We start from the raw sequence: 18,112 nt of genomic DNA on the forward strand, positions 1-18,112 counted from the left end.
CATTTTACTCCTACTTGTGAAAATCAATCATGGGGAATATGGCAGGGGAAATTACTAGCATGAGAAGGGAGTTCCTTGAGCAGCAGCTTATCTCCATGCTGATCAAAAGTGCTTTGCTCTTTCTCTGCCTTCATTTGTAGGGATCCATCTATTATTTTGGATCTGTTGTGTGGTATAAAATGAGAGCTCTTCCATAAAAGCAAGCGACTATGCTTTTTATATGCTTTGTCAATAACTTTTTAGTATGACAATCATAATATACTTTATAAAATTATACACTACAGTCCAATGATACACTATAAAAATATTAATGTTTTATGTATTCCCTGGGGGTGAAAGTTCTGCAATAGAGATCTATATATAGCTATCAGATGTATGTGTTAAATGTATCTATGTATATATATATATATATATATATATATATTTATCTCAGCTGGATAACGGCAGCTCCATTGTAGAAACATGTGCTGTAGTCCCAATTAACTCCAAGAGCAGAAGGACGCAACAAACGTGTGGCAGTGTGCTTAAGCGAGAGGCTTTTTACAGACTTGAAGGGTTCCAGCACAGACCATAAGAAACAACATGTTGTCGTCCATGGCCTAAAGAGTATCTGAACTGGAAGGAGATGGAATAGCAATATCAGTGCTTTCAAGCATTTCAGCTGCTTGAATGGGGCTTTTCACATCTAACCTGCCTTGTTAGAGAGAAACAAGGGTGTTGGACACCCTGCTACAGACCTACAAATGAGTCCTTTGGCATAAGGTCAGTGCTTGGCAAGGCTTATGTCCAGCTCTCCATGCTAAGGAGGAGGAATGCTGTAATAATTAAGCTAAATTCTTTGGTGAAGTTTAAAGCCACTGAAATATTGTTGGCAGATAGCTCATTTCTGAAACTAGAGTGGATGGGTTTGTGCATGTTGTTGTGGGCAGCAGGCAGGACAGAAACCCTACAGAACTGATGCCCATGCTCAGTTGTCTTCTCACTACAGTGTGCTTCCTAATCTTTGCTGGGTCATTTTTCTTACACAACAGTGATGCTGCTTGCTTGCTATTTAAATACTGTTATTGGTTAATGGCTGGTACTGACTGCAGTTTAAACAAAAATAAACTCGAAGGAGTTTGATTTAATTGCTTTCTGATGTGCCATAATCTGTCAATTAAGCAGATACCCTTGTTCTTAGACAAAGTCTGATTTAATCTTGTTTTTAAAGCAGTCAGCACAGCCATTCTGATCCTGTTCATTACCAATAGATTTGCATTTATGTATCTTGGTTTCAGCAAACTCCTCTTTGAGGTTTTAAGACTGACTTACCTCAACTGGTGTAGATTGATGGTCTCATTGACTTCATTAGGGCCACTCAGGGATGTCCATTTAAGGGTGTGGGAGCCCTTTCCAGAAGTACAGCCTCAACTTGTTTATGGATTGTTAAATTGCAACATAGTGAAGGCAAAATCAGCAACAGCAAAACTATTCCTATTGTAATACTCAAAATGTTGTAGAGCTTTAAAAGAAATATGAAAAATTTAGTTCCTGTTAGTCCTCATAGAATTAAAAAATGAACAAAACCACAAAACAAACAATGAAACAAACAAAAACCCCACCATCCCCATCTGGGAACGACATCAAAATTATGGTGAACTGAAACTGGTAAAGGCCAAAGCACCCTCTGTTTACCCCGTTCCAGTGGAAAGATCTTTTCTGTTGCTTAGTTGTACCTTATGCTTTGTGTGGTAATACAGGATATAGGTGGATATCAATCAATACTTCATATTGCTTATTTTTTTTAAGTTCTTTAAATAATAGATTTAGAAACTAAGAGAATACATGGTTATTGAATGGAAGATGATTGTTCAATGTTAGGATTTGAAAATGGATTTGAAGTCCATAACAAAAATAAACATGCTCTATATACTGTATTTTCTATACTGATTGCAAGGGTGTGTTCCTGCAACGCTGTGTAATGACCTTGCTATATATGTTAGGGATTAAATTACTTCATTTTTATTATTATTATTAATTTAGCTTCCATTTGAACTTAAGCAATTTCACCTACCCAGTCCTAGGATAAATGAAATATATTTACCATAATTTAACTGTAACTTAATTTCCTTAGGTACACAGTAATCCAGTGATCACTGGAGAATGTGCTTCTGTTGTAAGCGGCTTACAAACAGAGGAAAGCATTAAATAATTACACAAATTCCAGATATTTATGACTGCAGTGAGATCACCTGACATTTGGGACTTTTTTTTTTTAATCTGAAATTGAATTAATCCAGAGTCTTTGCTTCTTATCGTTTAAAGCATTCCATGCTTTCTAAAAGTATCTGTTATCTTTTCTCACCTTGAAGCTCTACCAAATAAAAGCTATTAGTAAAGTGCCCTTAATGACATTGATCATGCAAGGATTATGTTTATAGAAATATGTAAATTGAGGTAGGAATCTGATTTCTATGTTAGTATTTTTCCTGACTTACAGCAAGACTGAACAACTATTCTCTAAGGGACTCCTCTCAAGGTACAAGATTCAGCACTGTAAAATTAATGTGATATAGAAATTTAAAGGCAGGAAAAACAAAACTGTTCTGCCGGTTAAGAGCCTGTGTTATGTATGATTTGAATTCAGATGCATTTTTGATTGTTAAAACGGTCCCTTGCTCTCACCTTTTTTTAGCTTCTGGGGCTCTTGCGTATCATTTGATCTGAGCTCCTGGGGGCTGAGGCCAAGTGCCTTTCCCAGTTAGTGTCCATGCTTGGTCCCCTGTAGGATGGCACGTTGTCACAACTGATCTGCTGTATGCATGCACCGGTACCCCATCCTGTACGTTCTCCATATGGAGCCTCACTGCTGTGGTTTTTTGTCCTGCACTGACTGTGCTCACAGTTGCACAGATCCCTTCATCAGCAGAAAGGCTTTAGTACATCCATACCCCATGGAGAGAGGATAAATCAGCAAAAATAATCCAAGAGGAGGGAGGAAGGGCTAACAAATGCCTCTTTGGATCTCTGCCTCATTTTCCACAGCAGCAGAAAGCAGAATTTTGCTTTGTGTCTTTCCACCTTAATTGCGGATCAGGGCTACAGCTTTGCCCTGCGAAGCACCACATTTGAGCGATGGACCTGCTGCTGACACTATGTACCTGCTTTACTAGACCTGGTAGGATTTTGGCTAGTAAAGGATTTTGCATAAGACATATCAGAATGTTTTTTATTGTACCTACATCAGCATAAATCACTCTTGTCTACATATAAATCTACACCTGCCTCTCCCCGTTGTCGTCAGTAACGTTCCTGATCGCTGTTTTTAACATGTTGATATACAAGAACTCAGCTGAGGAGCTGTGGTAGGCTGAGACCATCGTGTATGTATTGTCAGGCCATGGCTGTTACAGGAGAGCCAGCTAGGACCTAAGGGCAGGACAGTCGTCTGTGCGGTGGCTTTTCAGCTGGACCTTGGGGCGCAGGACAGATGTCCTTGGCTGCACGGTGGAGATGGTTGTGGTGTATCTGGCAGCGCTGCTCGCTGGCTGGAGCCCACAGTGCTGTCCCAGCACAACTCCTCCCAGGGACAGCACTTGTCCCAGCACCCACCATGGTCAGGAAACACAATCATGCCCTGCAGCTTTCCCAGTTTGTTTGCCTGACCTCAGGCAACTCTCCATCTGTAAAAGGCGGGGGGAAGTGGTCATGCATATGTAATAATCTGCCTTCTTGTGACATCACACCTGTGACATTGCCTCACAGGAGCATGAGCTTGAGGTCTGGCAGAGCCTTTGTCAGTGCGCTGCAGACACAGAGGTGTCGGCATGGAGGACAGGAGCTGGAGCACTTGGAGTGAAGGTTTTTGTGCTCAGCCAGCCGTATTTGTGGAGTTTTTCAGCTGTGTACTCTGTGACGTGAAGGTGAAGGGAGTCACATCGTCCTCCTGAAGGTCTGTGCAGAACACGTTTGCTCTGAATACCGCTGGAGGGATTGTGAAAAACATGGGTGCCACTTTGTATGTATCAACACGTCCTGTGGAGACATGTAGGGTCAAGACAGCCCCATCCTATTCAACAGCCCAGAATTTCCCTGGCTGTGTAAGGCTGTGCTCCAGGGACCTCTTCTCCATGCATCAGATGTGTGATCATGCCCTGTAAACAGGACACAGCAAAACCTGAGCTTACTGCTCGTTAACCATCTTTATTTTACTGCATGTCTGAACAGTGATAAAATCCAAATGCTGTATGTAAGACTATATGTCAAAATAAGGACTTTATATTCACATAAAAGAAAAAGAAAGAAAGAAAGAAAGAAAACATAACATATAGGAAGTGGTTTAAGTCCAGTCATCTTAAAAGCCGAATATTAAGGTGATGAAGATTGCTCTTACCGTCTTCAGAAAAAGGAGAGAGGAGGAAACTTGATGTATATATATAACATGCCCCAAAAAACAGGAAAACTAGTTAGAAGGTTGCTTAGGAATAATTTTCACGAAACCTTTCCTGTCATCTTACTGTCTTCCTGGTTATTATTGGGGGGGGAAGAAAAAAAGAAAAAAAAAGAAAAAACAAAAACCAGAAAACCAACAACCAAAAAAACACCAAATCACAGCTATTTACGTAGTCTGGATTTTATTTAGTACTTCCCTTTTCTGGCATGACCAGAGTTCTGGCTGCTCTTAGGAAAGTTAGGAAATGAGTTAGCTGCAATATTAATGTAGAGAGATACATTTGCAAAGGCAATCAAGGGCTTTACACGGTGTTCTGAAATACCGGAATTCAATTCACAGGCTTTGCCAAAGCTCTATTTTTATTTTGTCTTCATCTGATGTTATCAAGGTTGTTCGTGTTCCAAAAATGGATGAGTTTTAGCAGTAGTTAGCAGTTGGTAATAGGAGTCAAGAAGACCGAGGCTTTTAACATATTCAGAATGTTTAATTTCCCCTCCATCTGATGACAATAATTTAACATGTAAAAAAAAATAACACAAAATTATGTGGATTTAAAAATGCCTCCCACGGACCTTATGGAATTAAAATACTGTGTGGGCCTGGAACCACGAGTATGTTCACTAAGTATGATCTCCAGAAGCATGTTTTATTTGAGAAAAAAATTAAATTAAAAAATTAATCGTAGTTGGTTTATCCAAACACTCCCCTTTCTGAACATTTTGCTTATGCCCATTAGGCAATCATGTTATTAATGTTTAGCTAAAAATTTTCCTTAGGGTGATATCTGTAAAATTTAAATATTAGCTTATTCATTTGGAGAGTTTCTATTATTGGAATATAATGTTATGGTAAGTCTTGAAGTATGTCCAAGGAAAGGTCAGGCTTTGCTGAAACTTTCTTAGCTGACGCTTTTTCATGCCAAAATGTGTTTAACAGTATAGTCTGCTGTGTATGTTCGTGAGGTCGGATGATTTTGGTTGTGGCGGAAAGAGCTGTTTGAAAGTCTGGATTCCCAAGCAGACTTGGCACACACCCAAGATATATACTATGCTTTGCAGAGTCACATAACAGACTGACACAGAAGACATACTGTAGATAAATGTGGGAAATCCTGTCTGCTTCGTCATCCGATAGATGTGAAGGGGAAAAAAAACACCAAACCACCACACGCCACCTTCACTAAGACATTTTTAGGAAGTGATGTGATGAGTATATACTATAAATGCTTTTTGGGATGATTTTTTTTGTTGTTGTTAGAACAAGATAGGGTAGAGACAGCCTTAGAGTGTTCAGGAATACATATATTACTGCATTTTATTAATAATTAGCCGTTTTTAATTACCTAACAATAATATGAGCATAGAAAACTATTCCTCTTAATGGTACTAGTAGTGCTGTAAAATGAGAAGAGCACGTGTTACATTATAGTTAGAGTAGTAAATAATCCCGTTTTGATTGTTATAACAACTATTTCAGATTTTGATCTTGGAATTAGATTAGAAACACTAGGAGGTGAAACTGCAGAGCAGAGAAAGAGACGAAGCTGAGGGAGGGAGCCGTCTTTTCCTACAGCCGCCCATCCTAAAGTGCTGCCCGTTGCACAGCAGAGGAGGTGCTCCCAAATTCTCCACTTGCTACTTGTCTCTGCTCTTCCCAGAGGCCACACAGAGATACTGAACATGCCTGAATCCTTTGTAAATGCTTTTTATGTTGTCCCTGCAGTAAACATATGGCAATATGAAAGGTATAAGATTTGTGATAGAATTTACTAATTTTCTTGATGGAAAGGACAGCGTTGGTCACAGTGAGCCCCTTCAAAATCCAAGTTGATCTAGAAAGAACCTGGTAGAGATTAGGAATGTAATGAAATAGGAGTGAATTTTTGAATATAATTTGAGATACAGGAGTCAGTGAGCAGATGTAGAATGACAAAGAAACGATTCATGTGCAAAATACAAATACATACAAAATAGAGATATTTCATATAGTGGTGGTGGCGGCTTGTAGTATAGAGCTTTTATGATACAGTTAGACTATAGTTAAGACTTAAATTACGAAGAAATTTATCAATGAAATTTTTGTACTACATATACTTTGACAGGTTTAATTCATAAATCTGGTATACTACAAGCATTTTACAAGGTATCATTACAGAAGCACTAAAAAGATACAGTAACTGTGAGCAGATTTTGCCAAAACCATTTTCTGGAGAACACAGTCATGCACAGCAAACCAGAAGTATGCTATTTTTGAATGTGTTTGTATATAGAAAGCATCTTCAGGAAGAAGAGATGGAATTTTATCTTCCTTAGGTATACGCCTGTTGTTAAGTTAGTTTTATCATGTACTGCAATCTAATGTTAGATCACATAAGGAAAGGGTTTGCACATTCCTTTCTCATTTCTGTTAGGAAATTAAATCCTGATAAGGTTCTATATGATGTCTCTTATCACTCTGTAGAGTAGCAATTTAAAGACCAGAAACATATATGGGTTTTCATCTTTATGATCCAATTTTGACTGCTGGAGTGGGTTTCCTGCTGCTGTTTTCATGAGGTCAGAAAGTGCTTTGTCCAAAATCCACTTACTTTGCTGCTAGGCTTCAGTTTGAGGAATGTGCTGTTAAATCCAAAATACACGGTTGCAATATTGCGCAAAAATTGGCTTCCTGCTAATAAATTAATAGAGATAGTATTTGGGTTTCTCTCAGCTTTCTCATTAGTTCCTCACATGAAGGGTGAGTAAACTGCAGATGAGAAATGATAACAAAACATTTTGCAAAATGAACCATCGGTTACAGTCAAAGAATTGATTTTACTGGAAATTAAGCAATAAGGAAAACAAATGGTGGGTGTGAGGAGTCGGGTGCCAATGCAAGGGATCACAGGGGTTCAGCAGCCCTGAAGGGACAGTGTGGGGACAGGCTGGAGCGTCCCCTCAGCCCTTTCCAGGCACCCTCGACAAGCATCACACAAGGAAGACCAAGGAGACTATTAAGGAACAGCAATATAAGAAATGTGTGCCCCACATGTTTGTATTCGATCTCATTTTGCAGTGGCATTCCCTGAACATTATTTTTATTCTTGAAGTCTCTCCATGAGATAATTTTGCTACAACTCCTGCTTTTCAGCCTTTATGGTGTTATTACAAAACTACTCCATGTTTTGCTTTCTGAAAGTAACGTGGAGGACATAATGGAGATGGAGGACATAATGGAGGTGAATATCCAGCCAAAGAACTCAAATTGCTGTCTTTAAGAGATGATCTTTAAATATAATCTGCCTGCAAGTAGATTACACTTTTGGTCATTTGGATATAAATATACTTTTATAAGCGAGTTTTCTGCTTGGAAGGTGAGTGGTGAGAATTTAGAGAAGATATTAAAAAATGACTAGGAAGCTCAAGGAATCAATTTATATTGGAGAATTGAAGTAATGACAATAAAGCTTTACCAGCAGAAGCGTGGAGAGGGAGGGGGTACAGGGACTTCAATGTCTTGCAGGAGTGTTTGAAAAGAGAAAAGCTGAAAGATTATTTTAGGTCACATAATTGATGGGGATTTTGAACCGACAAAAGTGTAGCAGTGGCAAGTTTAGATAATGTAAGGCAGGGGTGTCATACTCATTTTCACCGGGGTCCACATTAGCCTCGCGGTTCCCTTCAAAGGGCCGAATGTAATTTTAGGACTGTATAAATGTAACTACTCCTATATTTATATTTATAGAAAGTTACATTTGGCTCTTTGAAGGGAACCACAAGGCTGATGTTGCTGCTACTGAAAATGAGTTTGCCACCCCTGATGTAAAGGGTGAAGGACCATCCTAACAGTGGCAGAGTCTACCAGGCTCAGTCTTAATAAATACAAGATACAAATCTCAAGATCTGCTTCAAAAGATGCAGGGTTGGGGTTTTGTTCTTGTTTTCAAATTAATTCCAGATCAGCAGGTTTAAACATACCATATTTGTTCTAGAGTTATGAGAATTTGAGTGCAGATTTTTTTTGCTGCTGTCATTGTTTTGGTTTGGGTTTGTTTGTTTTGTTTTGTTGGGGGGCTTTTGTGTTTTGTTTTGGTTTGTTTGTTTGTTTTGTTTTTTGTTTGTTTGGTTTTTGTTTTTCTTCTGCATGTTTTGTTTTAATGTTTTTGTTTTACAGTAAAGGCATTTTCCAGCACACCCGTTCTCAGAGAATAGTAGAGTTTTATTTTTGTTTTGACTTTTGAAATATTTTATAGTTTCTTTTCTTCTTCTTCCATTTCAAATGCATTGAGGTCATTGGTTCTAATGGGAACACCAATGTTAAGGATAATTTACTATATTTAGGAGGTGTCAGTGTTGAAATTTTGTTTGAATTCTGTAAAGGTAAATATGCATGATTTTGAGTGTTTGTAGTATCGTTAATAGATACCCTGCGTTAAATTCAGGTTTGTGTGGAGAGAACGTAACATGCCATTATGGAAGTGTGTCAAGTGGCATTGGACTGTATGTAGCAATAATGAAAGTAGAAGATTAAGCTCCTAACAAGACATATATGAATACACTGTGTCACAATTATGCAAAGAAGGAAGTGGAAGATGGCCTTTTAAAACTGAAAAGGGTTTCTTTTTGGTGGCCTTGTCCATGTACTTACCACCTGAAACTGTTGGTCTGAAGGGCCGCATGAACATAGCTGTAGAGCAGAAAAATCTTGAAAATACATGAACATTTTTCCTCTCAGATAGTGAATAAAGAAGGTCAGAATGCATATTATTTTAATTAATGTGTAGTCATTAAAAGTAACAATATATCCTCCTTTCCGTGTTGGAGATAAGGACTCTTAATTCAGGGTTCAGCAATGCAAGAGCAATATTAACTCCAAGGCAACTCAAAAATTGGATGAAAAACAACTGCTTGTGTTGCTGTTTGGGCATGGATTTTCAGCTTACCCATGGCAGTTGCCTTGATATTGCTATTAATAGTATTCTGCCTTGTCTTCTGTTTACATAGTTCTACAGATACTGAAGAAAATGTACATTTAGATAAAACTGAACATGATTCATATAGCTTGAGCTAATGAGTACGTTTTTACTTAATTAAATGAATTATGTAGACGTCTTTTAATTGTCAAAATGCTAAAAATTATACGCTGGGCTCTGGAAATTCTCTCTATTTTTGGAACAATACTGACTTTCCTATAATGAAATTTTTCAGGCAAGTAATCTATAATATGCTCAAAGCTATTTTGATATTGCTATCTTTAATTAAGCACGTAAGTTATTAGTATTTTGAAGGCTGAATTAAATTATTTTGATAGCATTTTTAATATGCCTATTTGTAATATTCTTTAGCTACAGCAGACAGGTTGGTAAGTCAGTTATTAAGGAAAAAATAAAATTGTTCTAATGAGTAAACGGGGCCTTTCACACAGTAAGTTGATAGTGTTAAGCACCACTCAGACCATAATGAGTACTTCAAGATTATTACCCTACCGCATGTATCTACCTGTATTTAAATCATAAATCATAAAAATTGTGGGCTTTTAAAATTATGATTGTGATGTATCATGCAGCTCATGCATGTTCATGGGGTGAGTTCTACAGCCATTTTGAGCTGTACAGTAAAAAAAAATGTAAATTAACCATAAAAGTCTATTCAGATAAAATGGGGAGATGAGAGTTTGGTGCAGAGCAGTTTGGTGCGCCGAGGTCCACAGGGTAAAACTGGGGCTGCCCCAATTGTGATCACTGACCTCACTGCTGCTGGGGGTTTAAACCAAACTTCTTGATTATAAATGTACTTAATTATTACCTGCTCCTTATATGAGCTGTGGTATAATGGGGTAGGATCTAAGTTGTACATGGCAATACATCATATTATACAATATTAGAAATGCCCTTCCTCAGTGTGTACTTAAGATTCTGCTGTGTTTTGGTATTGTTAGAACAAGTGCCCTGTACAAGTGAACCAATTAACGTCTGATGTGATTTATGGTGTCTTGAACTGGGAGGTTGCAACTATAAATATTGCAAAGGGGTTTGATTTTCAGATGATGCCAAACATCCTCATTCTAAAAATTAGATCTCACTGAAATGTGTAATATTAGGGAAAAAACACATCCTTTTTCATTTAATTTCCATTCTTTTCTGTGGCTATTACAGATCACCTGAAAAAGGAAACTGTAGTAGCGTGCCATATATTGAACTCAATGAAATTTTTGAAATATTAACCACTGGATTTTTTTTTTTTTTTCCTCAGATAGTCTCTTAATTTATATTGGCTCATTCAGGAACAACACAATGATACTTTTTGACCTGTCATTATCATCACCCCAGCTCTCTTCAACTTTTACATTGGGAAAATTACGTTGTTGAACTGAATACTAAAGAAGCAAATAGTGTGTAAGAATAATTACAGAGGCTAGCCCTTCCAAAAGAAAGATTTAATTTTTTTTCTTTCATTCTTTGAAAGACCTTAGAAACTGTTTTGTGCCCATTTTAATTACTGTGCCATAAAGACTAATTAATATATAAATTTCTAGTGTTGTGTATGGACACATAGGTAGGTAGTTATGTCCACATGCACAAAAATATGTATGTATGTATAGAGACAGAAGGAATCAAGACATGAATGAATGGATGAATGAATACTGGTTGTGTTCTGAGATCTTCTGTTATCAGTTCTCCTGAACCTGTTGATCTCTTTACCACCACCCAGTGGAGCTGATGCCAAGTCCTGAGGTGAACTTCAGGACTCTTTCCTATGGAACTACCTGCTGCTTCAGTAAATGAGCCCAAGCTCACTGAAGGTGAAGTTTCCTAACTAACTGTGGAAGATTTTTGATCAATTCTTTAGACTTCAGATCTTTTAACTCTGAAAAATGCTGTGTGGATGTTAGCAAGGAAAATAATCTTCTTCTGATAAATGGCCATAACCTATCTGCTGCCCTAGATCTTAACATTTTCCCATTTATTCATGGATTTTTTTAACAGGTTCTCTCTTTATGCATTGCTTATTTTTTGTTAAAAGCCTTTGATTTCTGAAGTACCTTTGAACTTTTGTATTCTGTAGCAGAGCAAGTTTTAACTGGTTAAAATTAAGCGAAAAAAACAACTTCATGCACATTATGCAGTCATCTCTCTTTCCATAAAAGTACAAGACACTGCGGGACTGCTTGAATCTCTTTGGGTATTGCTTACAGAGTTAATATCTTGTTGGCCTTAATATTGTGCTAGCCATGTAACCTGTCTGATGGATTTTAGGGAGTTTTGGCTGGTGACTCTGCAGAAGTGCACCCATTCTGTGGTCTTACTGCATTTGCTTTTTGATTTATGGAGGGATGTATTTTTTTTTAATGAGTTTTCCAATGCTGTCCCTGGAAGATTGTTCCTTGTGCTGCTGTGCTAGATTGTGAAAAGTGGATTTTGTATAGCAGTCAACTGTGAAGAATGGAGGTATTGCTATTGGTGAGATCATATGATTCAGGTTTTGTTACCTATTTTAATTTGATTTCCTTTGTTCTCTTTGGTTTTGACTTGGATGTTTGGTTTGAGTGGATGTCAGGAAACCCTAATTCCATCAGAGATTGTTCTCAGGATTTATTTACCAGTCGCTGGCTCCATTTGCTTTTCATGTAGATCCACTCTTGAAGTGTGTATGAATGAGGATTTGCTTGTAAGACGGTGCTGTATCATTTAACGTAGCAGTATAAATTGTACTTTTTATGTTTGAAGTGGGCAACAGCTGCTTTTGCAGGGTTTTTTTTCACCTTGGCCAGACCTTCAGGTGTTTTTTAGCCTCTGTAAAAGTCTCCTGCTATTTAACTCTTCTGTGGTACATCAGTTACTTGTTGATGTCATCTCATATTCAGAGTGTCATTTGCAACTTTTTTTAAGGAGGGATTCGGGGATGGGGGGAAGTGTATATGAGCTGTTGGGAAAAATCTGCAGTATAAACATTAAGAAGGGAAGATAAGGAGAATAGTGTCTTTGATTCAGCAACAATAGATTATATTATTTTTTTTTTTTTCCCCGAATAATATCCTTAAGCACTCATTGGTAGTATTAGTAATTTGGAATAGAAGGAGCAGGAGAGCATTTGCCTTTCTTACCCACATGAATTTGTTCAGGGATAGACAGAGATGCTAGGGATATGTGAAAAGAGGGAGGGGGTAATTCTCATCACAATGCTGGTACTGGAGCTGTTCTGCAGGAGCTGTGGTATTGAGCAATATGCTTTGGAGAGCTGAAGGGAGCAAAGGGGAAAAAAAAAAGGAACACCAGCATGTTTTAATATAACTTTGTTAATCTATCTTCGTTGCCATTTTGAGTATCAAGCAGAAATATTGGTTTAAGCCTTCACAGTCCTCTCCCTGTGATTTCTGAGTCCTGCAGGCTACAGCCCACGGTCTGACTGCAGGTTCTGGGGCTCAGAGTCACTGTTGCCTTTCCTGAGCTTTTGTGATACCAGCGCTCTGCTTGTGTCATGTGTTGAACTGGGGAACCTGCTCTGATGCTCTTCATACACGGTGAAGGATGTGCTGAGGAAGAATTAGGATACCTTCTCCACCTCCATAGCTGATGAGTGAATGCAGTTGTAATATAGCATCTAATGTGTACTACACTATAATGGCCTTTAAAAGGTACACAGGATACTCCCATTTTTCTTTCCATTTAAGGCAAGAATGACTGACATCTGAATTTTGGAAAATCATCCAAGGCTGTGTGACAAGAAAAAAAAAAGCAAGCAATAAAAGAAGACTGAAAGTGTAGGAGACAGTAAAAAGGTGTGTCCCAGACAGCAGATTACTTACAGGAAGATATTCTTAGGATAAACTGAGTTTTATTGAATTCAATAAGAATTGCTATGGGAGCTGAATTGAGTTTCTTGTGACTTACAGCACAGGTATTTCTTTGGATCCTTGATTGATGTGTTTCAGCAGTGAGTGAATTATTTCTCAGGATATATTCACATACTCTGTGCCATGCTATAAAGGCCGTTGAACAAAAGGGGATTGTTTATACTGTTGAATATTTTTTTTTTTCTGGATTGTGCCAGAATTGTTTCTTGAATGAGAAAGTATTAAAATGTAGAATACTGAGTATTGTCACAGGCAGAAAAACAGTACAATATATGAGAATTAGTGTAATTTGTTCACTGGCTCTCTAGTTCATAGGTTTTCCAGAAAGGCTCTCAAATCTATAGCCTCTTTCTTATGTTGATATTTGCAGTTTCATACAGGAACAACTCCTTGAATATTTTTCCAAATAGGAATTATCAGGGAGAATAAGAGAATGAGTTAAACAGCAGCACTGATTATATGTCAGAGAGTTTAATGAAATAGCGGTACACATAGTGTAAAATCCAGATACCCTGGGGAATAGGACAGAGACAGAAGTAGGTAAGACTGATAGTATATAGGAGCCATGGAGGTAGGGACTGATGAAATAAGCAATTTATTAAGATTTAAAGAAAGTGGGAAGGAAGAAGCATCTTGAGTCTGTGTCATCACAATAGAGAAACAGAATGAGGCAGGAAAAGTACAGTGAAGGATTCAAGGAAGACACACAACCTGGAAATAGCAAAGTATCAGAGATGCAGCCAAAAAAGGCTGGAGTAGAAAATGCACATTTTGCTTATCATGTGCTACTTAGTACAACTTGCCATTTCTTTGTAGAGTGCTTTGTAGGAATCAAGTGGTCTTCAGATGTAGTTTTTTGATTTTGTGGTTTTTTTTTTTTATTTTTTATTTTATTTAATAGAGGAGGACAACAATCTTCATTAGCAGAAGCTATAGCAGTTTTTAAAGTTGGTTCAGGCACTGTCATTTGTTACAAAGCACATTGATCCTTTCACACTTGAGCTATGGGAGTAGATTATTTCTTTGTTGCTACAATAAGATGTTTCCCAGGTCCTCGGACTCTAACAAGAGCCAGCAAGCAGTTCTGGCACGTCTCTGAAAGGCCAAAGAGCAGCTGTATGGCTCTGAAAGTGCCCATATATGAGTGTAGTAGGTGCAATTAATTGGGCCAGTTATGTGTAATGAAATGGTCAGTGCAAATATTTCAGAGAAAAATATTCTTATTCTTTGAAATGGTGGATGTGTGGAGTAGGCTGCCTGTGAGGAGTTGTGCTGCCAGGCAGAAGAGTCCTGACATTTAGAGGGTGGAAAAAGTTGTTGTACTAGTCCAAGTCAGAATGTATTTATTCCCAAAAAGGAACTGCATTTTTTTTCTGTATTTTTGTTAATCTTTATATTTTCATTACTCTATCCTACCTAAACTTACATTTTTGGAATAGAATTGCACCCATGATCCCATCTGAAATTGGAACTGGGCCTTAAATGTATTTTATTGTTAAAATCTATGAAATATTTATGAAATACTTATGGAATTAACTTCATTTTTACAGTGTAATAAACTTGCTGGTTATTTTTGGATGTACAAGTACATATTCATAAGCAGAAAAGGTGGTATTATGTGCGTGCACATTTTCACCCTCTTTTTTTGGCTGTAACAAGAAGCAGCAAATTCTGATCTCTCACCTGTGTCTCAGCTGTCAAAACTTTCCTCTTTTGCCATTTCTATGATTCCTTCCTAAGTACTGAAAATGCTGAAGGATGAGTGACAGCTGTCAAAATTTACTGTTCACTGTGTACGAAGGGAAGTAATGTTAGAAAATGCTTATCAGAGGAAGGCACCTCTCGTAAATTGGGGCTTCCTTCACCATCGATACAAACTGCAAAGACAGGAATTTCTGCCAGGAAAGTGTTTGTCCCACAAATTTCCTGGAAGCAGTTTTTTTATTTTGGAGGACAAAATACAGGATGGTAAAGCAGTAAGCAGTAAATGCTGACTAAGAGACATTTTCAGATGCTACATCATGGTTCTGGGCTTATTTTCTAAGGTGCTCCCTCTTTTGGCACTAGAATTTCACCCCATAAATTTTTGCAATCCAGAATAAAGGTAAAGCAGGTTGGAAGATGAGCCAGCTAAGAGTGTTTTAAGTCTTATGTGATAAAGTTGCAGATCCTAGATCTCTTAGCGGGGGGGAAAAGAGGACGTGAGCATCTTTGTTAAATGCATCTTATACTGTGACAAATTCTGTTTCTGGAAGTGAGTTCTGATTTGTGTGCTCCAAAAAGAAACACATATCATGGGGAAAGAGTATGGTGTCTATAGTTACCTCATGCTGATGTACCTAATGGTTTTTAATCCATAGTTTGCTGAGGGGTTTTATGTAACAGAGCGAGTACATTATCTGTACATTAAGGCTGAGGGTGAGGATCGCAGAGGGTAGCGTCAAAGCCTGCAACAAACCACGGTGCTGCTTCTTTTCCCTGCCGGGCAGGTGGGGCCGAGCCGGCTCCCTCGGGCCGGGAGTGACCGCCGGAGGGTCGGTAAGCGGCGGCGGGCACCCCGGGAGGGATGCGGGCACCCTGGGAGGGATGGAGCCGCAGCGTTTCCCCGCTGCTCCTCCCATCCTCACCGAAAACACGCCGTGACCCAGAAGTTTTGCCAGTACGCTCCTGATTTTTCTCAAGCTTGGCGGGCAGGATGCGCCGGGGCTGAGCTGCGGCGGCTGCAGCAGCCCAGCGAAGGGCGGGATGGAGCCTGCCCTAAGCGGGGTTGAGAAATGACCGATTGCACCCAATCATGCCGTTACGGGCCAGAAGAGCTGGAAGCGGCGGGTGGGGGGTGGCGGTTGGCGATCCCACTAACGAGCGCGGCCGAGGGAACGGGGGCCAGGGGGACTGCTCCGCCCTGGAAGGGTTTAAGGTGTCTGCTGAGTTATGCATTAAATATACATATAACAAAAAAGGAAAGGGTGTGGTGGCGAGGCTCCGAGGCTGCTCGGAGGACGGGAGGGAGGAAGGGCAGAAGCTTTGGGCTGGGGGCAGCGCACCCCCAGGCGTCTCTCCCTTCCCCCCCCAAATCCTGGGGGAGCCGCACTCGTGCGCCCGCAGTATTGTCCCCTCCGAAAAAAAAGAAAAGGGGAGCCCCTCTAGGGGACACACCCCACCTGCTCTGGTGCTCGCTGCGGTTGGGGTGATGGGTCTGCCCCCCCTTCATCCTTTCTCCCTTTACCTGCCGCTGCCCCACCCGTCCCGGCGCCTCCCTGGCGGGGGTGTCGGCCCGTCCGCGGCGGGGGCAGCGGGGCGTGGGGGCTGTGGGTGGCGGTGAAGGCGGCGTGTGACAGATGTCCTCCTCTGACAGCTCTCGGTATCAGCCTAGTGGCTCCCTGCCATTGGCTCAGTGCAGCCGACCGGCAAGGCTGCTCGCTATAATAACACTATGCCTGCCAGAGGCGGCAGCTCAGACGGCTCCGCCGCGGCCGTGCCGCCGCTCCTCCCCCGGCAGCCAGCGCCGCGCCGAGCCTGAGGGGCTGCAGCCCCCCCTTCCGCAGCCGGCCGGCGGTGCCGCACATGTCGCGGGGCCCCGCCAGCCCCGGCCCTCCCCGCCGAGCCCAGGCCGGCCTGAGCGCCCCGGCGGTGGCGGGGAGGCGGCCCTGGCCCCATCCCCGGCCCCATGGAGTGCTACTACATTGTCATCAGCTCCGCGCACCTCAGCAACGGGCACTTTCGCAACATCAAGGGAGTTTTCCGAGGCCCCCTCAGCAAGAACGGGAACAAAACTCTGGTAATGGCTTCTTCTCTTTGCCTTCCCCCCGTCCCTCCTTCCCTCCTCTTTACAGCAGCGTCCCCGGGTAGCTGGAAAGCGCTGCGTGTGCGTTGCCAGCGATGCAGGCAACCGGGGTGCTGGCCGGTTTTCTGCACGGTCGATGGTGCCTTTACCGCCGCGGGGATGCGGTGCCCTCAGCTCCCGCCCAGCGGGCTCCCCTCCTTGCCGGGGGGCTCTCCCCGTGTTCCTTGGGGCAGTCTGTGCAGCGGCAGGGTCGGTGCTTGCGTGTCCTTTCTGTGCTGCTGATGCCGGCGGCTGGTCGCAGAGAGGCTGTGTCGGAAAAGCGCGGAGACCCTTATCGGCGGGGAGCCGCAGGGCTGGGGCTCCACCGCCCTCAGCCCGGGGAGAGGCGGCCACTGCTCCGCTGGGGCGGCGGGTGGGTGGGGAGGGCTCCGGCTGGATCACCCGGCACCTCCCATCACCCCCGGTGCTGGGGACAGTTGAAGGTGCTGCTTGATAAAGTGAAGAAATGACCCGAAATTTGCTTACTTGAGGTCTAAGCTGTTTGGGTAGAATCATTTGTTCGAAAATAGCTTCAGAAACAATACACATTTTTGTTCTTTGGTTGCCAAGTTTTTTGAAAGCAAAACTCTGTGAATAGAATTGATGGGTTTAGGCGATCAGGCTAGAGACTCTGGAAAGTCTGCATAGGCTGTTAGAACTGTTTCTGTATATGTGTGCCATACTTTGATATCTTTGTATCTGTTTGGTTTCCTGTGGTTTTTGCTGACTTGTCTGGACTCACTTTGCTACTATCACTGAAGTTAATGGAAGAGTTATGATCGAATAGTATTGGCAATACATGTGCTCTCCTGCCTGCTCAGATAAAAGGGATGTAGGATACAGCAGGCTGGGTGAGCTGCATCACGTAGCATCTCAATCACAGCACAACAAAGTAGGGACAGATGTCTGGAGAGAAGGATGGAGCTGAAAGAGGGGCTTAGCCACGTTGTTTATCACTTTCTCCCGTCACTCTTATTACAAAATCCCTTTTGGAGGAGACTGAGCAGAACTTGCTACATTCTTGT

At 41.0% G+C, this 18,112-nt stretch overlaps 1 protein-coding gene across 1 annotated transcript in view; it reads left to right on the forward strand.

Annotated features, from left to right (window-relative positions):
- Positions 1 to 16,602: 16,602 nt before the first annotated feature.
- The window catches only part of ZNF804A (zinc finger protein 804A), a gene marked incomplete at its 3' end in the record, with an annotated part of 146,126 nt that continues 144,616 nt past the window's right edge, over positions 16,603 to 18,112 (forward strand). The window contains exon 1 of the mRNA XM_080347139.1: positions 16,603 to 17,042. Coding sequence (XP_080203265.1) covers positions 16,932 to 17,042 — 111 coding nt within the window. The 5' untranslated portion in view covers positions 16,603 to 16,931. The remainder of the gene's footprint in view (positions 17,043 to 18,112) is intronic.

Source organism: Nesoenas mayeri (assembly GCF_963082525.1).
Source record: "Nesoenas mayeri genome assembly, chromosome: 6".
Taxonomy (NCBI): domain Eukaryota; kingdom Metazoa; phylum Chordata; class Aves; order Columbiformes; family Columbidae; genus Nesoenas; species Nesoenas mayeri.